Consider the following 24277-nt stretch of genomic DNA (forward strand, 5'->3'; position numbering starts at 1 on the left):
TATTTTTATGTGTTATGTATATAGTTTTTAGTAAATGGGTGTTCTTCTATAATAAAAACGTAACATATTTATTCTCACCTTATAGTAGAACAACATTCTTATAAAAATTATTCGAGAGGCTTATGGCTTTGGCATATTATTTTACGACTCTGGTCATATCTTGGATTTATCTAACGCACGGACTTTATGATTTCTACAGAATGTGTGACTGTTTGACAGCAAAATCCTGAATGACGGAGCTTGTACGGATGGAATGTGACAAAGTGCACTGTCTCCTCTCAGCACAGAAGACCAAACAGAACGCAGACTTAAATAAATTAGCACGAGAGACTCAGGTGGGGAATCAGAAACACCGTGGCCATCACATAACAAAACCCTGGGTGAGTGGCCGGAGGTAAAGGGAGAGAAGTATCAGGGAAAAGAAGAGGGGAACCTGACTGGTGGGTGGTCAGACTCCCTCCCGGGGGCTCTGGGACTGTTTTCCTCTGGACTAAACCAGCTTCTGCGTGACCGCCAAGGCCACACGCGGAGGGTACACCCATGGACCCTGAAGAACGCCGGTGGACAGATGGCGGTGCACCTGCCGGGGCCGACTGCACACGAGGGCGTGGCCACAACCCCCGTCCCCACGTACACCCTGCTCTGTAGTACGACTCAGCCACTCCTCCCGCACACCAGGTGGGGGTGGGTCCCCAGCTCTTGAATCCCTGCTTGACCGGCGGGATGTGTCACGGGTGATGTGTCTGACCTCCACGCAAAGCCCCCGGGCATCTCCTGCTCGCATTCGGGCCCTGAGGTCGCCGCTTGGAGAAACCCGAGCTGGCCTGCCTGAGGACGACAGCACGTGGACAGAGATGCCCGCCAGGACCGGGGCGGAAGCATGGCTCACCAAACACGCCGGGCAGCGAGGCGGTGAGAGTTTCAGCAGAGCTCCTCGGAAACCAGCACAGGTCCCAAGGCATCAGCGGGCCGGCCAGAATGCCCTGGATTCTGCAGAGCTGTTGGCCGTAGAACTTGCCAGAAAACTGATCAGCTAGCTGACTCTCCCCCCATGGGGCAAATACTGGGGGCGGGGACGTTCATCAGGGGCTTCATGCAGCGTAACGGTCTACTCTTGCCGGTCGTTCAGAATAAGTTAAAAGGTGTGAAAGGCACATCCGCTGAGACAGTTAAGAGGAAACAGAAATGTGGGGGGCTCAGTCGGTTAAGCGCCCGGCTCTTGGTTTCAGCTTAGGTCATGATCTCGCGGCTCGTGAGGTCAAGCCCCGCATCGGGCTCTGCATTGTCAGCGGATTCTCTCTTTGCTGATTGGGATTTTCTCTCTCCCTCTCTCTCTGCACTACCCCCTCCCCACTCTCTCTCTGAAAAATAAATGAGCTTTAAGAAAGAAAAGAGAAGAGAAGAGAAAAAAGAAAAGAAAAAAAGAAAAGAAAAGAAAAGAAAAAAGAAGAAGAAAAGAAAAAAGAAAAGAGAAAAGAAAAGAAAAGAAAAGAAAAGAAAAGAAAAGAAAAGAAAAGAAAAGAAAAAAGAAACAGAAGCCAGGTGTGGGCATCCCACGTCCCACATCCCACCGTAGAGAGCTCAAAGACAGATCCAGATCCAGACAGGGTTCTAGGCCAGCGTTGGAAACTCGAGCGCCCACCCGAGCCACAGAAAATACAGGCCTGGACTGGAGGTCACATTCTCCATGCTCCTCAAGAGAGGCCCAGATTCCGGATGTTTACATAAAAGCTCTTCGTGATAAATACCAACAAGTCATGCACAACGTGAAGCACGTGGCAAAGTAAGTGAGACGCAGGTGTGGCCCTGAGCCACCCCAGGGCCACAGGTGTGCAAACCAGGGCTCAGGTCACACGTTTCTAAAGTTAAACACGAAACTCAGCGCGAAAGAGCGTGGTTTCGTTTTCCCAACGATTCAGCGAGCAGTTTGCCATTTTCTGATCCCCTTCCTCCCCGAGGAGTCTTCCGTGGCTGGTGGGAAACTCGCCACGGAGTCCATCTGACCCGCCTTCTCTCCCGGTGGCACCTGCCAAGGTCCAGGGCATGGCGAGCCGGGGCAGTTTCACAGAACTGACATTTAAAGCCCTGTTGGGACCCTTGTCACAACAACGTCCCCCTAACGCCACAGGGCAGGGGGGAAGCCTCCCTGGAAAGCAGCGCCCTTGCAGCCGGAATGCCGCATTGGTGCTTAACTAGATGGTTCTCAAGAGTTCTACCCTCCAACCACCTTCTCTGAGCCATTTATCCTTATTCCTCCAAGAGAAGCCAGACCCGACCATATGAAAGCCGAGCTTCGGGCTATTAAACAACCCCCTCGCTCAGGCCACTTTGTAGGACGGCTCGTGCCCAACCGGTCACCCCACAGACGAGGCCCCCGAAGCCGGCGATGCCCCGGGACGAGGGACAGCGTGCCGGAGGCCTGGGCGCGTGTTCTGACCCCCCGGGCTGCGTGGCACAGGCGGGGAAAGGGCAGCCCATGTGGTCCACGTGGTGGGAAAGCTAATCCCTTCCTCGTTCTCTCCGGCTCCCGAGCAAGTCAAGGAGAGAGCCTCGGGGAGGTGCAAGCCTGCTCCAACTCTCGTCTCCGCGAGGACGGCTGGAGTCTGGCCCAGAGCCTCCAGCGGGGCTGGGACGGGCCGCAGATCAGCAGCAAACGGCAGCCGGCGCCTGTCACGTGCTCTCTGCCGGGCAGCGGCTCATGATCAGAATCCGGGATTTGGGGGATTTAACGATGGCGTTTGTGCCCTTTTCCATTTCCGCGCGCCCTGCGGTGGCTTCAGACGGCGCCCCGTACGCGACAAACCACGATTTCCGAATCAGAACGTCCAAACGGTCACCCTAAGCAGGATAAACAAAGCCACAAATAACTTCGCGTCGGCTCAGATACGACTTCGCTGCCAAGTCGGTTTTGGCACGAAGCTCACGGAAAATTAGATTGTCTTCCAAGCGCTTTTCTGGATTTCGGAATTGCAGAAAGGGACGGGGACCCTGCGCTGTTCTCACGGCTCCTCGCACAGACAGGGAGGCAGGAGCACAGAGAGGTCCAGGAACTGTGCTCAGGGTCACACAGTAAGAGGCAAAGTGGCCGAAGCCGGAATTACACTCAGACCCTTCAGCCTCCGGTCTCGGGAAGCAAAGAACCAGAATGGGAGAGAAGGCGTTGGGAGGAGAGGTGGCCGGGGGACGGTTCTGGGGGATGCACGGTGACCACAGCAGGGTCAGGAGCCTCACAGAGTGAGCCAGAAAGAGCAAAGCCCTCGAGAAATGCGTAAGGAGAGCGGCCATGAAGGTAGCCCGGCCGCCCTTCGGGGACACGAGATACGAGGCTGGCTGCGGCGGGCTGTGAGAGGCAGGCCCGGGGGTCAGGGCAGAGCCCGGCCGAGACCCCCTCCGGCCCCTGCAAAGCCTCCTGACCAGCGCTGTCCTGCTGAGTCCGGGCGTGGCCGCCTCGGCCCACAAACCCATAGGGGAGGGTGACAGCCACTGCCCTCGTCCACACGGATGTCCGCACACAGCCTCACTCGTGGCGGTCACGCTCTCCTTCCCTCGGACCTCAGCCACCAGCCGTGCCTCCCGGGGGCGGTAGCTGAAGGCCACGCTTTCCGGGACCACCAGCTCCGGGAACGGCCCCAACAAAGCAGGAGCGAGTACTTGGCAAGGAACCCAGGCATCGGGTCAGCGTGCCCCGCCCCCCACCTGCTCTGCTGGACACACACCCGACCTCTGCTGTGCGGCGCCCCGGGGAGAAAAGGCGCCCTGTCTCTACATCCACGGGAGCGAGACTCCGTCCCGTGGCCGTGGACACAACAGCAGCTCACGACGTGTCACCAAACCAAGATGCGACAGAGTGGCCCGTCCACGCGGGAAGGGGTGGGCCATGTGTGCTCGTGTCCTGGAGAAAGAGGAGGCTGTCTCCAAATGGCCAGTTGTGGCCACTTGTTAATTTTTATGCTGTCAACTTTCCTATAAAAAATGTACCATGTAAACAACCACAGCCTAGCACCGGGACACGGAGACCGCGGGGACCCCACCAGATCTGTGCCCCCCACGTTCCTGAGTCCCAGGCACCCTACTCGTGAGTTCTCGTTCGTTCATGCTGTTCCCTGCGGCGCACTGCACTGCCTCCAGCTCTCCCGCGACGCACGCCCTCACGCACCCCAGCTTCCGCGCGCGGGGCCCTGCCGACCCCCAGTGCCTTTCCCTGCAGGGAACCTCCCTCTTTCCAGACCGGCCTTGTCCACCGCAGGCAGGACCTGTGAGCGTGACAGGAGTCCATCCCTGGGAAGCACGGGGCCAGCCTCCCATCAGGGGTGGTGCCCCTCGTGCTGAGGGCCGTGAAAGGGACACACTGCCCTATCCTGCCACCACCTGCCTAGACCGTGAGCCCCAGGGGGCCTGGACCCTTTCTCTCCCAGCATTTGTCCCCAGGACTGAGCTCAGCGCCTGCTACACCGGAGGCTCAGTAAAAGTCCTCTGCCTCACCCGCCTGGTGCGTGAACCGGTTCACGTGCCTTGTCGCACAGACACGGGGAGAACCCCCCACTCTTGTCCTTCCCGCCCAAACCCCTCTTTCTGGCTCATGAGACCCTGCGGCCCGGAGAGCAAGACGCAGCCTCGGGCCTAGGAATGCGCCACCTGGGACACGACCTCGCTGGGAATGTCCATCTCTCCTTCCTGCAGAGACGGGGCCGCCCTCGTCCGGAGCAGACATCAAGCCGGCGGCCTGCACGGCCAGTCTTCCCCGGCATGCTGGGACAGGCCCGTGCTGTGTTTAATGACTTTAAAAACCGAAATATCGAGATTTACAAATTGGTAAAAGCCAAGTACAATTCTGGGATTTCCAGCCTGTCTTCAAACAGGACAACGACCGTGAGTCCAGCCGAGGGCCCGGGGTGGCTGGCACTCACTCCCCCCGGGGGTGTGGTCTCCACCGCGTGCCCCACACATGAGGGCACCAGCCACCTGGCCCCGAGAGAGCCCCATTCACACCCGCTTCTGCTCTCCTCTCTCTCCCTGCTCCCGGCCACGCGCACACGTCACGCGCCTCCTCCCCCGACTCACTTCTGCCGTCCGGGCTGACCAGGTATGACCGTGGCCCCTGCCGCCGCCCTGATCGTTTACCTTCTGGCCAGACACGGGCACCACCAGGGGCTCTGGGAGAAGGCCTGCACACAGAGCTGGCTTGGCTCCGAACCCGATGGCGGGAAGACGTGAGCCCTCAGGGCTCAGCACGCGGTTGGCCCCCCCCCCCCCCCCCCCGGCCACGGGCAGGCTGGCTGGCACGGAGTGTGAAGACGGGGCCACGGGTGCACAGGGAAGGGGTCAGGGAGTGAAGGCCCTGATGGGGACCGTCGCCGAGTATGGGCTATGCTCTCGGGGGAAAGGTCACGTCTCTGCCCCTGCTGTTGTGTTAGTTTTAATAAAAGGTTCACAAAATGAGCCAGATGATACGGATGCCCCCCGAGAACCACTGATGCCCTGAATTCAGGCAGAACTTATGCAAAGCGTGTCTTCTGCTTCGAAGGGTGGAAGGGTGGGCCAGCGGGGAATGGAGCCCATGAGCCAGGGGCCTCGTCATGTTTCTGCGTCCCGTCCCCGGGGACCGAGGGCTAGCGCTGAACTAGCCAGGCAGCGGCCTGTCCCACTGGAGCCCCTCGGTTGACGTGACTATAACCAGAGGTGCTGGTTTATTTAAAACGCATGTTGCTTTGGAAGGAAGCTCCCACTCTGGGCTTGGGCGAGTCTGGTCCCAACCGCAAAGAAGACAGACAACGCCGTGCGTGACAGCCGCGTCTAGCGCGGTTTTTAAGGTCTGTTAAAAAACACAGCCACCGCCCCCCCCCCCACCATGTGCAATCCAAATCATTTTTTAAAAACATCCTTTGTGAAAACCAACGTAGAGGTGTTGGAATCAAAGTAAGTCCTTGACTTAACTCTGTGAGTGCCGCAGCTCCGTGTCTGAGAGTCGGAACGCCGGTCACCGGCAGAAGTGACCTGACCTATGGCGGGGGGGGGGGCGGTTACTTGCTGATGTTAGAAGGCATCCCCCACCGGAGGGACTCTCGCTGGCAAAGTTACAGCGCTCTGAAATTGAGCTATAAAATAAGCAGACGTGGCCTTTGGGAGATGGAAGTGACAGCAGCTGCCAGGGTGCAGACGATGCCGTCGGGCCGAAAAGCTTGGCTGCTGCTGATTTTGACAGATCCAGAAACCGGTGCTTGGAGAATCAGCAAGTGCCCACTCTGAAGGCTTCACAGGCTCGTATCGCTGTGGCTTTTGTTGCTGCCAAAAGGGAAGGCCCTGGTGCCGAGGGTAAGCCCCCGGCCCCCCCCGGCTGGTGCACCTGCCCTCCGGGCGAGCCAACGCGCCAGTCAGCCCTGACGAGAGGTGACCCATCGTCATAGCCAGGGAGAGGGAGGGCCGCCTCGGCTTAAACACCTGCCGCAGGGAAGTCTGAAGAACCGCATTCTCAAACCGGTGAATCGACTGTAATTTTTAAGCACACACCCATACGTTTCTGAATAGCACATGTGCTTTAATAAAGACGCGGGGAAGCAGAACCTGATTTTTAAAGACTCGAAGAACAGAACTCGGGCCTGAGGCTCTTCCTTTACGACCGCCTGACACAAGGCGCCGTCAGTGGTAGTGCCTCTCCTTCTGTGATGACAGGTCCGGGGCTCTGCCGCGGCCGTGAACACGCTCAGCCCTGCGTGTCCCCCCCTCACACCTCCAGGCGGCAGGAGGTGCAACAAGCTGTCCAGAGGACAAAACAGGGCTTGGAGACCCGGCCACACGCCTCGCACGCGGTCCCTGGGGCTTCGGGCGCAGGCAGACACGAGTACTCTGGAAACCTCAGCAGCTTGCAAATGGGAAACCCCTTCCCACGCTTCCCGGACGTCCAGGCGCACACATACGCGCGCCCCAGCCATGCCCGCTCTCAGAGGCACCATCCTGTCTCACTTCCAAAATACACATGTGTGCGCGTGCATAGATGCGAGTCCCCCGCTTATCCTGTACATTGTTGTGAGGCAGTACAGGTGATCGGATATACGGCGACCTTCTAGAAACCAGCAGGTATTCTAGAAATAGAAGGCCGTGCCCGCTTTGGAAGCGAGACAGCCAGGCGTCTCACAGGTGACCTGACTTGCTCGAGGCCACGCCACCTGTTGGAGGCAGGATCAGACTGTTCTGGGCGGGGACACACGCTGCACACGGGGCTCCCGCCGAGGGGGAGCAGGCGGGAGGGGGGTGCTGGGCGCTGGAGAAAAGATGGGAACCGCGGAACGAAAATCATTCTGATGAGCCGATCCCGGGGACCCCACCTCCCTTACCTGAGGGTCTGAGAACAACAGCCCTGTGACTTCATGCTTCACCACTGCCGCGTTCCCGGGGATGTTCCTGGCCAGCACGGGAACTTCCAGATCCATCGCCTGAGGACGTAAGAGAGAGAGGAGGCAGGTGGGCAGTCGCGATCGGGAGCTTCTCCGGCGGCCTGAGCCAGTTTGTGGGGGGAATAACTTCTATGGCAACCGGACCTCTGGCAGCTCGTAGAAACACCGCTTGCCAGAGCGATGAGCCAATCGAAGCACGCCATTGTCAAAGTACGTGCTGAATTTTAGTTCTGGAAAGCTACATACCGTGAGGCTCTGTCTGACACGGTTGCCACAGTGTCACAGAGAAACGCGCGCTCTCCAAACGCTCCCTGGACGCCTGGGCAGCGCCAGCCTGCGGTACACATCTTTAATTACCCTCATCACTCCCCCGGCGGGTAATCTGCCCGCAGCACAAGCAGTGAGAACGGGAGGACTGAGCACGTCTCCTCGGCACGCACACAAGAGAAAGAAGGGGTGTGATTCATCATCCTGATTATTCACCAAGCAGCTTCTCCACCCCCCAGGGAATGGGGCCCGCACATGGCATCTGCAGCCCAGCAGCAGCTGGCACGGAGACCTCGGGCGGTGCCCGCGAGCACAGCGGGAAGACTTGGCCTCGCCCACCTGGCAAGGAAGCACCTCTCTGGTTCTCTTCCTGCAGTTTTGGGGAGCTCGGCCTGCAAGGGTATCGGGAGAGGCCAGCTCTTCCGGGTCCATTCCGGCCTCTGACAGTGAGTATCCGGTGGCTACTATCACCTGGGACTTTCGTGCGGGGGGTGCCGTCCGGCGGGTAAGAGGGACGCCCTTTGCAGTCTGGTGCCCACGGGCAGGACTGGCTTGCACCAACAGCAGACCGATAACCTGGCTCTCATTCCACAAAAGCACGTCGTGGGCACGCTGCCTCTGCCTGCGGCGTCTACTTCTGTGGAATCAAAGTTTGCTCACGAAGCGGTGATACTCCATTCTCAGAAACGTAAGTCTACCCAACCACAGCCGCTTCGTGCACCGCAGTGGGAAGGTCTGTGACACCAGAGCCTTCGTAAGGCAGGGACGTCAGCAACACCCACCGAACACCAGAGCCCGGCGTCACACATAGTAAACGCTCAATAAATATTGTGGGGCCAATGCCCCAGGAGCATCCGCAGAGTGAATTCTCAGTTGCGTTGTTCACCGTGGCCATCTTAACCACCCGCTGTTGCTTTGTGGGCTCGCCTTGTTTTCTGGCTCTTCATCACCTACCCCTTCCAGGTCTACTTTGAGCTCAGGATCCAGGCCCTAGAGAATGCAGGAGCTGGAGACACCCTTCCTGTCGGCACTCCTCTGGGGCTACTTTGCTTCCACCATCGGGGAAAGTGGTAGAGGTTGACTTGTGGACGAGAGCCCCTGCTGAACTGCTCCTCCCCAGCCGCCCGGCTGCGTCCCCAACACAGTGATGGGTCCGTCTTGGTCAGTCTCTCTTGTTGGCGTTTCAAGCACACAGAAGGTCTCCAAGTCAGATTTTCCATTTTCCTTTTGTAGGGCCAAGACCAGGATCTTCAATGGTCATCACACTCGGGAACGAGGCACCTCGATGGCACCAGGGAAAAGTAACCTGAAATGGTCACGTCCCAACGCTAGGTCTCAAGTGCTTATGGATTCCTGGTTGGGCCCCTTGGGTTCTGACACATTGCAGGCATGGTCTGGCATCCTGGATGACGGCACGGGCTGGGGATCAAGAGGCCTTGGTCTTGAATTAAGATCCCGGTCTTATTATCTTTGTTCCAGGCGAACACAGTGGGTGTCCCCATTGGAGTACAGCCCAGTTGCCCGGAGGGCTGGAGGAAAACTGACCGGGCTCCTGCCCCATACCACCCACCCCACAGTGAGGCATTTGTGAAAGTTCCTATTGTTCAATCCAAGAACCGCCAAGGGAGCAAGTATACTGTCGAGGTCCTGGACGTCTCCCTGGGTCTTGGCTGCATCATTTGGGAAGAAGGGACTAAACTCTCCTCTCCACAGTGCATGAAAAATTCAGATGTCGTTTTGCGCAAACACCATTATGTGGTTTGTGGCATAAGCTGACTGGCACATCAACGACATCAGTTACGAGGTCGTAACATAATTATGGTGACTGAAGCTATGAGTCATGTGGCTTGTCTCTCTGCTTGTCACACAGTGCAGGTCGCTAGCTTGTTAAACTCACGCAACACACTGTGATTTCGTTTCTAGACATTTGTCAACTAACTGCCGAATCCTCCGCACGGATGAGACCTTTGAGATTGTCTTGTTTCACCCACTGCCTCGTGTCAGGGCAGAGTTCAGAAAGAAGATGAGCCACACGTCAGGGTGCATGGCGAGCCCCGTGGCGTGTTCCTGTGTCCCAGGCAGCCCCCACAGCACTTGCATACTCGAGCGGTACGTTCATCCCCCGACTTGGGTCGAGCACCGGAGTATTTGTGAGGAATCTGTGGCAGATACAGAGATTGAGAGGAGATCTCTACAGAGGTAGATGTAGCGCTAAAGAGACAAGGGTAGATTTGTAAAACCGGTGATCAGAGAGTCACAGGACCCGCCGATCCTGAGGGATGACAGAGTTCATATCCCTGTTTCACGCAAAAATGATCTTATTATCACCCCTCCTGTTGTGTAGACTCATTCGCATGTCAACCCAGCCAGCACTCATCGAGGGCCCACCCTACACGTAAGGCTGCACACCGCTGAGAGTTGTCCACTCATTTGATAAACATTGGTTATCAACCTGCAAATGGCAGGATGCAGGAGGCTTAGGTGACGGGACCAGCTGATTGAGGGGAGGTAACGAGGTGGTATTACACAGCAGAGGAGACTTACTGGACTCAAAAGGCCTGAAAAGAAGACAACAACAACGACAACAAAGGAAGTAGGAGAAAGGCAATAATAGAAGTGTCATTAATGAAGTAGCAAACAAAAACAAAGGAACTGATGTGGAGATTCATTGGAGGGAGAAAAGCCAATGAAACAAAGAAGTCACCAGCACCCTGATCGCCAGAAGAAAGGAGAAAGCAAATAAGACAGACCGAGGGGGGAAGTAACCATTGAAACAAAGAAGTTTAAAGTTCTAGGAGGATATTTATAGAAATCTTTGCAAATAAGTTTGAAAATCTAACTGAAATGGGTAGTTTCCAAGAAAAATGCATCTTACTGAATTAAACGTGGTAGAAGTAGAAAAGCTAAAACAGATCAATTTCTATAAAAGAAACAGAGAAGTCATCAAGGAAACCGTCTACAACAAAAGGATCATCTCAGACGGTGTCACAAGAGAATTGGACAAAATCATCAAGCTGCATAATCCTAGGGCTCCAGGAACTGTTCCAGATCACAGAGAGGAAAGAAACGTTCCAAACAGTTGTTATGAAACAAGCTCAACAATAATACTGAAGCATGAGACAGATGGCACAGGAAAGAAAGCCACAGGCCAATGTCACATATAAATCTCTCCATAAAATTCCTAAAGAGAAGAGTAGCAAACAGAATCCAGAAGCACATAAAAAAAAATGATGGAAACCAACCGTTTCAGTCACTACATTAAATGTGAATGGACTAAACACTGCACTAAAAAGGAAGAAATTGTGAGGCTCCGTTAAAAACAGCAAGACGCAAGTGTATTCACTGCCCACAAGAGATACGCTTTGGATTCAAAGACACAAAAGTGTGAAACTAAAAGGATGAGAAAATATACCACGAAAACAGTAACCGTAAGAACTGCCCTGGCTGTGTTAACACCAGATGAAGTGGACTTTAGGGCAAGACCTGTTACTGGGGACAAAGAGGGACATTTCATAACGACAAAAGGAGCGATACATCAGGACAACATAAAAATTATAGACGTGCACACACCTAAACACAAGGCCCCACAACATGTGAAGCAAAAACTGACAGAATTGAAAGGAGGAATAGGCAATTTAATAATAATAATGGGACATCTCAATACCCCACTCTCAATAACCGATAGAGTAACCAGACAGACAACCATCAAGGAGACAAGACGACCTGAACAGGACTAACCAAATTAACCTGACATTCTCAGCACAAGCCTCCAATGACTACAGAAGACACATTCTTCCCGAGCGCACATGGTTTTTTCCCTCCGGAACATACCATATGTTAAGTCAAAAGGAGTAAGCCTCCATACATTCAAAATGACTGAAATCATAAAAAGTATGTTCTCTGATCACATTTTTGGGAACCAGAGTGTGGCTGTGGGAGAAGGGAATGTAAATATGGAGTGGAGGGGGGGTAAGAAAGACCCTGCGTAACAGGATTTAAACTTGAGGCTTAAACTTTTAAAGATAAAAAATAATAATAATAATTAAAGTAAAAGCTCTGAAGCTATTCTGACCGGGTCTGAATCCTGGTCCTTTTAAGTATAGCTGACCCTTCAACAACAGGGTCCCACTTACATGTGGGCCCACTTACATGTGGATTTTTTTTTTCAATGTTTATTTATTTTTGGGACAGAGAGTTATCATTACAAGTAAGATTAAGGTTGCTGATGGTTTCTCTACCTGAATCAGTAAGATTCACACAGCAAAACTACATGTCCCAGAGCTCAAGACTGCATTCCAAACCCCCAAATCCCAAATAAATAACAGGTGCCCTTAGGAACTAGGAAGCTGGAAAGAAAGTAAATTATATTAAAGTTTGGAATAAAAATTATAGTATACACAAGCAAAAGAATAAACTTGGACCCTTTTCTTAGACCATACATGAAAATTAACTCAAAATGAATCATCAACCCGATGGAAGAGCTAAACTCATAAAACTCCTAGGAGAAAATACAAGAGTAAATCTTTGAGACCTTGGATTAGGCAAGCAATCTTAGATATGACACCAAAAACGCAAGCAACAGTAATAACAACAAACATAGATACATTGGACTTGATAAAAATTTTAAGTTTTTGAACTTCAAAGGAAACCATTAAGAAAATGAAAAGACAACCCATAGAATGGGAGAAAACATTTGTAAAGCATCTATCTGGTAAGGGACTTGTATCTATAATATATAAAGAACTCTTACAACTCAATAATGAGTGAAACAACCCAATTTAAAAATGGGCAAGAGAGGGGTGCCTGAGTGGCTCAGTTGGTTAAGTGTCCAACTTAGGTTCAGCTCATGATCTCGAGGTTCATGAGTTCAAGCCCCACATCAGGCTCTGTGCTGACAGTTCAGAGCCTGGAGCCTGCTTCAGATTCTGTGCCTCCCTCTCTCCCTCTGCCCCTCCCCCACTCATTCTCTGTCTCTGTCTCTCTCTCTCTCTCTCAAAAATGAACAAATGTTAAAAAAAAATTGTTTTAAAACATGGGCAAGAGATTTGAGAAGGGATTTCTTCAAAGAAGATATAAATAGGACAACAAACACCCGAAAAGATGCTCAATATCATTCATCTACAGAGAATCACGGGTCAAGTGCACAACGTGCGACCACGTCACACAGCATAGGACGGCTGTCGCCAAGAAGACAGTAACACGTTGACGAGGGTGTGGAGGACCTGGATCTTCCCCAGGGCCTGATGGTGGGATATGAGATGACGCAGCCACTTTGGAAGACAGACTGGCTCCTCCTCGAAGGGACAGCAGCTCCACTCCTGGATGTAAACCCAAGAGAAGTGGAACCACGTGGTCAAGCAGATAGTTCTGTACACAGGTGTCCACAGCAGCAGCATTCATAACGGCCAAAAAGTGCAAACCACCCAGACGTCCATCAGCCGGTGCGTGGACCTGTACACGCGGTGTGTTCCTACCATGGTGCGTTTAGCAGTGAAAAGGAAGGAGCTACCCACACATCCTAGAACATGACATTGTGCCGGTGATGGAAGCAGGTCTCAAAAGCCCACGTGTTGTCGGATCCCTTTATAAGAAACGTCCGGAAGAGGCAAATCTGTGACACCAGAGAGCAGACCAGTGGTTGTCTCAGGCTGGGCTTGGTGTGGGGGCAGGGGATGCTGGGGAAACGGCGAGTGACTGATGATGTGTGCAATGTTTGGGTGGGGGGGGGAGGCGATGAAAATTTTCTAAAGCTGCTAATGGCTCACAACTTGCGAATAGACTAAGAGCTACTGAATCTGCACACTTGGAATGAACTGATGCTTTAAATGAGTGAACTAATGTACACGCTCATTATGTGGATTATAGCTCAATAAAATTGTTGTATTAAAGAAGCATTTAAGGGGCGCCTGGGTGGCACAGTCAGTTAAGCGTCCGACTTCAGCCAGGTCACGATCTTGCGGTCCGTGAGTTCGAGCCCCGCGTCGGGCTCTGGGCTGATGGCTCGGAGCCTGGAGCCTGTTTCCGATTCTGTGTCTCCCTCTCTCTCTGCCCCTCCCCTGTTCATGCTCTGTCTCTGTCCCAAAAATAAATAAACGTTGGAAAAAAAAAAAAATTAAAAAAAAAAAAAAGAAGCATTTAAAAAAGACACAGTGTGAAATACCTCTCACTATATTCAGAGTGGGCCCCACAGTCCAGAACAAAAGCCCAGGATAACAATCTGTAAAACGCATGCCCAAATATCGTTTGTCAATAAATTTATTTGCACAGTAAGCGACTACTTTGTTGCTAACTTTTTACTGTTACCATACTAAATCCGATAAAATGCTGTGTGTACGGCTGGTGATGTCACTGAACACAAATTAATGAGTTTTTCTTTATCTCGGAAACTTCTTCGTTTTCAGTCCGGTGATAAATGTTGTGGCTTTATCTTTCTTTAATGCCTTGTCCTGGCCGTACAAAAACAGCGCTTACTGGAGATTGCCTTGGTCGGGAACAGGTGAGGTCACAGGACAGGCGTGTTCCCCAGTGTCGAGGAGCACACAGGATCGAGGTAGGATGCAGCTACACAGCCTGGTGGGGACACTTGTTTTCTGTAAAAGCCCCACCATCCCTCCCGGAAGGAAAGCAGCTTAGAATCAGGCAGGAAGCAGGAATGCGTTTGGTTCTCGGGGCCCCACTAGTCGTCCTGCTGTGTCCCTCTTCCCCTGGATCCTGATGGGTGCAGCTCCCCACAATGCCTAGCGTCGAGGTCGGGCACCCCTCCCACCGCAGTGGTGTGCGAGGGCTAACGCAGCACGGCAGCAGGGCGGCTTAAGCCATGCGGGATGTGCGGTCGCAATTCCGGAGGTGGGGAGTCTGAGATCAAGGCTCAGGGTCAGTTCCTTCCGAGGGCGTGGGAAGGATCAATCTGGTCCAGGCCTCCCTCCTTGGCTCTGAGATGCCATCTTCTCCCTGTCTCCGTGTGCACCTGTCTGTCCAGATGGCCTCTTCTCACGAGAACACCCGGCGTGGTGGCTTGGGCTCCACCCTAACCACTCATCTTTGTGTGACCACCTCTGTAGAGGCCCCATCTCCAGAAGAGACTGCATTCTGGGGGCTAGGACTCCGACACCCGAGCTCCTGCAGGGACACAGCTCAGCCACTAACCCTCACCACTGACCACCACTCCCTCCCCGACCACTGACCGCTGCCTCACCTCCCGCCCTGTCCCAGTCATGCAGCCGCCTTTCTTGCCAAGCAGTGATTACTTTCCCAAAACCCCACCTTCATTTATGGGTTTCCTCCCTCCTATTTCCAGCTCCTTCTTTCTGCCCCAAACAAGGACATAAATTCTCTGTGCCAAGCATGGAGCTTGCTTGATATTCTCTCTCTCTCTCTCTCTGCCCCTCTCCCCCTCGTACTCTATCTCTCTCTTAAAAAAAAAAAACAAAACAAAAAAAACAACCATTAGAATACAGCCTTCCTTCCCTCACCGGCATCAGAAACTTTGACCCACAGAGTGGTGTGTGTGTGTGTGTGTGTGTGTGTGTGTGTGTGTGTGTGTGTGTGTTCTGGGTTGGGGAGGAGGCCCTAAGTAGGAAGACTGGACTAAGAGCATACTTTTTTATATTACTTCAGTTTGATGCCAGGGGACTTCAACTCCATAATGAGTCCAAACTTGAAACCACGAATCTGCCGTAGGAATTTTCACCCTACCGCCCACACACCCAGCTAGGGCTTGATTTTTGGAGTTTCTTGGGAAGAGATGTGTTTTAGCAAATGAGATTTTTATTTGCTTCCACGAAAAACAAAACAAAACAGAACAAAGCTAATTCTGAGAGGTCGGAAGATCGCTTCCTTCAAAAGTGATAGGCATTCATTCTGTGATTCACCACTTTGCTTCTCTGAATGGCCACTAATGACGAGGACCCAGACCACTCCCCTAAAATCAGTTTCATTCAAAACCCTCAACCCAACGGTCACTTGGGGTTCTCAGGAGGCGCACAACAGCTACACAGGGGGCGGTCGGATCCTCTCCCAGCTGCCTTGTCAGACGCTGCGTGTGCTGGTTATGAAATCATTCCTGGATTTGACTGCACTGAATCTTAGGGAACTTGAACAAGAAAATGTGTATTTACATACAAAGGAGCCGATCGGCACCAGCTCAAGGACTGGGGCTGTGAGAGGTGCGCTTCTGAAGCTGGGACAGGAGTGGAAGGCGTCTCCCCAAGGCCTGCACTGACCCCGGGCACAAGCCTCGTGGAGACAGATGCTCATCATCCAGCTCGGATGGAGGTCCCGGCTGTGCCTGACGACAAGCGGGTTTCGGTCCGCGCTGTGCGCTCTGGGGGCGCCTGGCACCCGTGTTCAGCTTCTACCCCTGTTCCTGATGCTGTTTGGGTTTAGCTTCTTTAAACGATCCCACGAGAAAATATTAGGCACCCACATCAGTGGTTCCTTAGTTTAGGGAGGCTTATTCCTTTTCCTGCTTTAGTTACGAACCGTGTTCTGTGAGACACCGAATGGTACCTGTTGCCCGCAAGTTCGGTAAATTCGACTGGTGTCCGAGGGAAGAAATGGATCTTACGGACCACAAAAGACGGCAACGCTCCAGGTAGCCGTCGGAAGGAGAAAGCCACGTAGCGAGAAAGAAAACGAGAAACCCGGTCCACGGTCCTGGAGGCCCGATGGCCACCGTTTCCTTCTCCAAGCAGGGCTTATCCTGCCCTAGACCCTGGCCGTGCCTACCGCGTGCAAGGCGCGTGCTCGGGGCCGTGAGAGCCAGGTATGTGCTGCAACTCGTGACGTGCTGTCAGGGCCACAGGCCAACGCAGGCCGCCCCCCGCTCAGCCCCCTCTGGAAAAGGGCTCCAGAGTGCGATGAAGTGACAGGAAGGGGAAGGGAGGTCCTCTGGGCTGGACGCATGCTGGCCCCCCAAGAAACCGCCGAGATACCCTGGTGAGCCAGCCGGCCACTGCAGAGGCTCAAGCCGGAAGGTTCAAGGGCTTGGATGGAGCCCGTTCTCAGAAGCCACAGCCTGCCGCCCACCCCCCACAACATGTTGGGGCGGGGGGACACAGCATGTGCCCACTCCTGTTTCAGGACCCCCAAGTAGACAGGCTCCATTCCCAACCCCCCACCCCCCACCCCCACAGAACAGGTGAGTCTCTGTGCCTAGGAAGCCGGATGCTGGGTAAGGGGATCCGCTCGGCCCGGCCCCTCCCCCTGCCCCTGCAACCCCCCCTCCACGTCCCCGCCCCCACCCCGCCACAGGCCAAAGTCCGACCCGTCCTCATGCCGGGAATTCTGGGATTAGAGAGCGTACTGAAAAGGGGGAGAAGAAATCAAGAAACAGAAGGCCTCGTGCCACAATAACGCCCCCCCCCCCCATCCCAGTTCCCGGCCCAGCCTCTTACAAGTCAGCGCCTTCCCATCACAGAGATTTAGCGGCTCAGAGAGGCCAGCGAGTTTTGTCTTGTTTTGTAGCTGGCAAGGACAAACGGCCAAGAGACAGGAAATGGTGTCAAGTCCCGCGTAGAACTTAAAACCGGCTTCCGAAAATCCCAGGGAATGCTGTTTTGTTCCCTGCAGCTGTGAGAAGTGGGGACCTCGACTGACCAGGACGCCCCCTCCGCCCAGGAGAGCGGGAAGGAGGGGCCCTCTGCCGGCTCCTGTGCCGGGACCGGGGCAGGTGCTTACCTCCAGGATGGCCGCAGACATGCCCTCGGAGACTGAGCTGTTCACCACCGCGAAGCAGTTCTTGAGCGCTGCGTGTAGGTCCCCCTGGGGCATCTCTCGGATCAGCCGCACGCCCGCAGCCCTGAAACACGAGTGGGGACGTGCTTCTGTCCCTGCGAATCGTGTGGGGAGGGGGCAGGAAGGGGGACGGGCGACAGTGTCCACCTGCCACCCTCAGGTCGAGGACAGTGGGACAGAGAGACAGGACCCCAGTCACTGGACTCATACTTGGTCCGGGTTGTTTCTTATGTGAGCAATTGTTGAAGCCTGTGTTTCTGTTTCCCCCGGGTCAACCGCACTCTGGACAGTTCAGGTCTTTTCAGCTCTGGCCAGTGTGACCAGTGACGATTCTAAGTGTTCTTCATCCGCGTCTCCCTGAGCGAGCGAGGCTGGGCATCGCCACTACCGCGGGGATTTATTACGCTACCTGCACGGTGTCCTTCCTGTCGAGTGGGGGGAGGGAGAGCACCTCGGACCTCCCGGGATCATCGGGACATTACAGGGGGTGACGCTCGGAAGGGCCGGGAACAGAGCCTGGGCACCGTGAGTCGGGGGCGGGGGATGTACCAGCCTCCAGGTTTCCTGTCCTGCGAAATGCTTGTTCACGTCCCACACTTACCTCTTTACTCTGGCTCCCACTTCCCTTGTAAACACTGGGTCCACCTGAAAAGACAACAGGATACATTTTAGGAAGAGCCTCGGTCTCAAGAGAATTTCATGTCACGGCAACAGAGTCGGACTCAACAACTCAGGAAGGAGAAAACCAAGTCAAACGGGTTCTGCTCCTAGATAATAGCGACGAGGGACAGAGTCGCACTGGGGACGCAGTTCAGAGAAACACACATGACCTCGTGTCTGCTTTTCAGCCTGTCACACAAAGCCTGGGGGAGCCCCGGGGACAGCCACCGACGGTGTCGAGCAGAAGTCATCCACAGCCAGTGCGGTCTGCCGGCCACACAGCTGTCCTGTGAAGGTCTGGTGGCTCTTGTCCTAAACCTTTCGGGCAGAATGAGTCGGAATCCTTAGCAGAACTAAGACAAAGGATCCAACAGAATTAACATTGTATTTTATTTCTAAAAAATAGTTTTTAATTTTATTTACTTATTTGAGAGAGAGAGGGAGGGAGAGAGAGGATCCCAAGCACGCCCCACACTGTCAGCACAGAGCTGGATGTGGGGCCCAATCTCATGCCGGGAGATCACGACCTGGGCCGAAATCAAGAGTCAGACGCTTAACGGACTGAGCCACCCAGACGCCCCAAAGTTTTATTTTTGACAGGGCGTCTTCGTGGAAACGCAATTGTAAAGCCAAGGGCATGTCCATCGGCGGATGTGTGGATACACAAATAGGTCCGCCCCCACAATGGAATATAACTCAGTCACACGAAGGGGAGAATCACGGACGCCTGTCACACCATGCGTGACCCTTAAAACAAGACATTCGGTGAAATCAGTGGTCACAAAGGGGCCTCATACCATGTGGCCCCATTTACATGGAACGTCCGGAATGCGGCGAATCCAAAGGGAGAGAAACCAGGTAAGCAGCTGCCAGGGACTGGTGGTGGGGGTGGAGACAATGGGGGGGGGAGGGGTGGAGACAGCGGGCAGTGGCCGCTAATAAGCATGGGGTTTCCAGCGCGGTGAGGAAAATGTTCCAGAATTAGGTAAGGGTGATGGTTGCATAACTATGTGAAGATACTAACAACCACCGCATCACATACTTTAAGATGGTGATTTTGATGGCCTATGAATTATATCTCAAGAAAAGGTGGGGCGGCAAGTGAAACTTTAATTAGTCACAACCTCATGTCCTCGAGCCTGGAGTTTGCTCCCACTCCACGTCTGGAGGCGTTCTGTCCCCGGGCTTTGTCTGTTGCAGCCCTGCTGAGGGACGTGCTGAACTGACGTAGCCGTACTGTGTCGTCCCGGAAGAGAGGCCGCGGGGTTTTCAGCAAACGCATTCCCAGACGGGGAAGGGACGGGAAGAGAGGGGGTGCAGGCCAGCGGGGCTCAGATCCTCCCAGGCCCCTCAGAGCCCCCGGCCGCACCTGCATCCGTGCGCCTCTCCCGGCCTCAGTTTCCTCGGCCGTCGAGTGAGCGTCGGAGCAGCGCCTCAGGGTTGCAGGGAGGACCAAAGGCGTCAGTGCAGGGCCGTGACCGTTACGAACAGCAGAAGAAAAGGCTGAACGTCCTAGAAAGAGCTGCAGACGGCACCACGGCACCGGCGAGGCCTGCAAACATCGCCTCACACGCACGGTGCCCGCGACGCTGCCTCACTTCTCAACGCGCAGGACTGACAGGTGCAGAGCCAGGTGCCAGGTGCCCGGTGCCCACAGGTTCGCACCCTGCCTGGCCCTCGGAGCCCAGGCCGTGACGCCGCGGGTGCACGTGACCTCTTATCCATCGAGCTTACTCTCTAAGGGACCAGGAGAACATGAGGGGACCCCCTGGGCGGGTGTTCACCCAAATGCAGACACAACCAGCAGACCACGGTTTGCCCTTGGCCCTTCCTCCCCTGGTGTCATCAACAACGAATACGCTTTTAAAATAGTTTGGGGAGCCTGGATGGCTCAGTCGGTTAAACGTCCGACTTCGGCTCAGGTCATGATCTCACAGTTCGGTGGGTTCGAGCCCCGCGTCGGGCTCTGTGCTGACAGCTCGGAGCCTGGAGCCTGCTTCGGATTCTGAGTCTCCCTCTCTCTCTGTCCCTCCCCACCGCTCAAAAAATAAACAAACATGAAGAATAACAAGTATTAAGTTTCTGCCAGCGTGACATGAAATTCTGAGCACGTCACCAAAGATACAGACAATGAGGGCATAGACACATTTTACTGATCTGGTGCCTGCTGGCTTGGCCCGTTACTCCCCGTGAGCTAGCAGTGAGGGCAGATTCAATTTCTAGTCTCATCCACGCTTTGCCAGCAGGTGTTAGGAATGACAAAACAAGCCAGTTTAATGACAATATCCCCGTACTTTATCATGCAAACGGAAGGGAAAAAAAAGTGTTGCTTTCCTGAAACTTTCTTTTCATTTCTTTTGGCCAGGAAGCACTGTGTGTGTGTGTGTGTGTGTGTGTGTGCGCGCGCGCATGTGCATGTGTGTTGGACCCCAAATCCTTCAAACAACCGGCATGACTTGAGACGTATCCCACAAAGCTAACACAGCAAACGTGGATGCATAAGGAACACTGAGATTATTCCCAGAAAAAAAAATATTTTTAGAGTTTAACGTATTTGCGTAGTGAACTTACAGGAAGAGCACAGAGGACAGATGTACTTGGGTGTAGACACCTCAGTGAGGAGAGAGTATAAACGGGTGGAATCCACTGTGCGGGTACAATTCGGCAACACCTTTTGGTTGCCGTCGACAAACAGTTTGCTGAGAAACCCCAAATGCTTGCATGATCCAGGAAAACTTAACAGGCTTGTGTATAATTGTTATAAAATCTGTTTGCTGAACTTTCTCGCTGGGGCACTTCGACCTGCCTTCATGCTTTGAATCTCCACTTTTAGACGAAAAATTCGCACACAAATGAAAAAGGAGAAGTTGCCAATGCCTGATTTCTGCCCCTGTTTTTCCACTCATGATCACATAGCTGGGTGCCTTTTGGCCCCCTGGGGGGGTGGAAATCTCTAATATTCGGGACCACTGATAACAAGAGGAGAGCTTTTGTTTTCAGAACAAGCAGTTTCCCGTTTTAGAGGATTCTTAAGCATGTCCTCCGTGTGTGCCGCGTGCTGGCCGTGTGTCCCTTGGCAAAGTCCCTACAGACTTTGCGGGGGTGTCACACAGGCCGGTGTCTTCCCCAAGGACAACCAGACAGGCCTCGCTCACCTCTTGGTAACCAGCAACAGCCTCGCCCTGGACGCTCAGATGTGTTCAGGAGTCCCAAGCAATTTGTGCACAGGATGTTGGGAAGCGAAGTCCCTGCGTCACTTCCGGGAAGGACAGTTCTCCCTGAGCACCCCGTGCGGGCGGGTCCGGAAGGGTGAAGCTTCTTCAGCCCCCAGTAGAGGGCACACGCTTGCAGGTGCCACTCATTGGCGGGGCCCTCACCACCGGTCGGCTGGTCAACCCGCAGGCAGTAGGTTCTGCAGGAACTGTGGTCTAGGGGCCTCCTCACCTCCCAGCTTCCTCCCGTGGTGGAGCTCGGCCAGCCATCCACTGGGCTGGGGGGTTAGAGACAGACGTGCGGAGGCTGCGAACACACCCCTGTTCCTAGATGGATCTTTGAAGAGCAAAAACTCATACTTATGGACGATTTGTTGTTTACTGCTGTCAGGAGTCAATATTTATTCGCCACCTACTCTGGGCCCAACGTGGCTAAGTTCTAGGCTAAGTTCTACTAAGCTGCTCTTGCCAACAATGCTATTGGTACCCCATTTTACACAAGAGGACAGTGACGCTCACAGAGCTTCTGTGATTTAACCAGGACCACTGAGCTGCACAGGTGCTGGGCCAGGAGACTGAATTCTCAAAACTGTCCTCCACTGCCTCTCTGGTGTCTACTCATGGATTTGATCAAATAGTTCATAAAAAGCCAACGTGGATTACCTATTTATTTCCCCATGATTTACCACCTGTAGCTTTCTATTTCTAACCCCCCCACCCCCACCCCGGGATTATTGCCATTCTCACTACCAGGAATGCCACCCCTCCATCCCTAACACCTATTCAGCCCCAAGGCAAAGGCACAAGCCACTTCCCTGGGAGAACTTCCCCGATCATCTACACCGGAAGCAGTATCTCCTCCCCAACCTTCCTTCTAGCTGCTACCAAATGCAGGCCTGCCTGGTCTGGTACATGTCCGTCTTGTCCCCATATGCACATCCATTTCCCTCCGAGGCCAGGCCCGGGTTCTTTCATACAGCTCTCTGCTTGACGATATTTGCTAAATGCACGGCTTCCCTACCCTTTCCGTCTCTCTTTTCTGATTCTTCGTTGAAGTGATTTTAAATAATTGAATTGCATCACAACCCTAACATCTTTTCATGAAAAAGGAAACAGCCTAATGAAAACCTTCTTTTGGCTTTACATATTGATTTTCAAATTCGTATTTTACGATAAGTTTTAGTTAGAGACCCCCCGTTTTTAATTTTATTAGCATGCTCTGCCCTCATGATTAGCTATTAGAGAAAAGTAATTCATCGGGGAAAATTTTGGAAATCTGCTGAAATACCCAGCGTGTTAACTAAAATGTAGCTGAAGGTATGAACAATAACTTTCAAGTTGGAAATACAAACTGGATGAAAGTTTTCTGGATTTATCTTCCACATCAGTTCATTTTCAAATCTCCTAGTGAAGCCAAGTGGAACAAAACGCAAAAGCATTTCAGGCATCAAAGAAAATTCTCATTTCCTCCTTCTCCGCTTATTTATTTCTGAGCAAAATATATTGTTTCAACTCCCAGGCTTAAGGAGAATAATCTTTGATATAAGAAGTAACCGTGGGAAGTCATTAAACTGCTGTGCTCAAACCCAGTGTTCATACCACACTCCTTATCAAAGAGCCCAGGAAACGTACCCACTCAAGAGCTTGCCACACGCTTTGCAAAAATGGTTGAACTGAGAGATCAAGGAAGCTTTACTAGAAAACCAAGGCCAGACTCAAACCATCCTGCTGCTAAGGCAGGATCCTAGTGTGTCCACGCCGAAAGGAGACACTGGCATGGGGAAGTCTTTTTTCCCTCAACGTCGAACGATGCTGCCTGGGAACCAGGCACCATACTAGAGCTCGACCGTCTGGTCCCCACAGCAGACGGTGAGGCAGGCAGCACTTTCTGGGTCGTACCCACCTCACAGATGGGGAATCTGAGGCACTGAGCGCACCGATCATGAGCTGACTCTGGAGTCTGTGAATGTAGCCGCCGCACTACACGGCCATGCAGAACTTCCCTGTCCGCGACACAGACGATGCCCTTTGGTCCAAGGGCGTTAACTCACCCGCCAGTGGTTAGCAGCAAATGTGTGATTCTGTAGATTCCGTATGGGACTGAGAGCCAGCTTTCTAGAATGTGCTTGCTAACAACTGCCACAAACATTAACATATGCGTGGCATCTACAGGATAAAACGTACACAACATCATTGATTTTTTTTCCAGCGACCTAAGAACACGCACGCCATTTTCTAAACAGATGCTAGAGTCGATAAATGCTAATCGAAAGGCAGAACCACGATATTCGGAAGAGCGGTGTGGCACCTGCCCTCTGGGCTGGGCCTCGGGAAGCGGCAGGAGCCCGCGTGAATGCCCGGCAGCCCCTGGCTCTCCTTTGCTGACACGCCCCCAGCCCCTAATTATCTGTTGGTTTCTGTCTGCATTGAACTACGTGCTCCATGAGGGCGGGGGGCACGTCTGCGCTATTCACTGGGACACGTCCACGTGCCCACAACACGGTGGCCCTCAGTAAGTATTTCTTGAAGGATTGCCTAGGGGAGTTAGGTTTTATACGTGTAAACATACGTGCACACACACACATACATACACACACATAAACACACACACACATATTGTCCATGAAAATGAGCGATGAAATAAATAAAAATAACCAAGTCTCCTCTTGACGCTTTGCCCATGAGCTCTGTCATACAGTGACACGTCCGTAAAGGATGACACAGCAAGGGACACACTGTAGCTTCACCAATAAGCACAATTGTCACTGCTCAGGGGCATTCTTTCCATTCCCTAAAGGAAAAGTCCTGAATAAATGCTAGGGACCAAAGAGAGTGGCTGTATTATTCCCATCAATTGACCTATAAAAGTATTCACTTTTGGGGCGCCAGGGTGGCTCAGTCAGTTAAGTGTCCGACTTTGACTCAGGTCACAATCTCACGGTTCGTGAGTTCGAGCCCCGCGTCGGGCTGTGTGTTGACAGCTCGGAGCCTGGAGCTGCTTTGGATTCTGTG

The 24277-nt window shown here is 53.2% G+C and overlaps 1 protein-coding gene across 7 annotated transcripts in view; it reads right to left on the reverse strand.

Moving 5' to 3' along the window:
• The window catches only part of GLT1D1 (glycosyltransferase 1 domain containing 1), a 91984-nt gene that overhangs the window by 1481 nt on the left and 66226 nt on the right, over positions 1-24277 (reverse strand). For 4 of the 7 annotated variants that reach the window (XM_086681438.1, XM_086681433.1, XM_086681435.1 and 1 more), the window contains 3 exons: positions 17995-18038; positions 17337-17457; positions 16916-17228 (listed from right to left, as the gene is read on the reverse strand). In XM_086681438.1, coding sequence (XP_086537564.1) covers positions 16950-17228; positions 17337-17457; positions 17995-18038 — 444 coding nt within the window. In that variant the 3' untranslated portion in view covers positions 16916-16949. Of the gene's footprint in view, positions 1-7331; positions 7431-16915; positions 17229-17336; positions 17458-17994; positions 18039-24277 lie in introns of those variants that run through there. The other 3 variants (XM_086681434.1, XM_086681437.1, XM_086681439.1) reach the window with 2 other exon arrangements.

Source organism: Puma concolor, chromosome D3, assembly GCF_028749965.1.
Source record: "Puma concolor isolate L17-30 chromosome D3, mPumCon1.1.hap2, whole genome shotgun sequence".
NCBI lineage: Eukaryota > Metazoa > Chordata > Mammalia > Carnivora > Felidae > Puma > Puma concolor.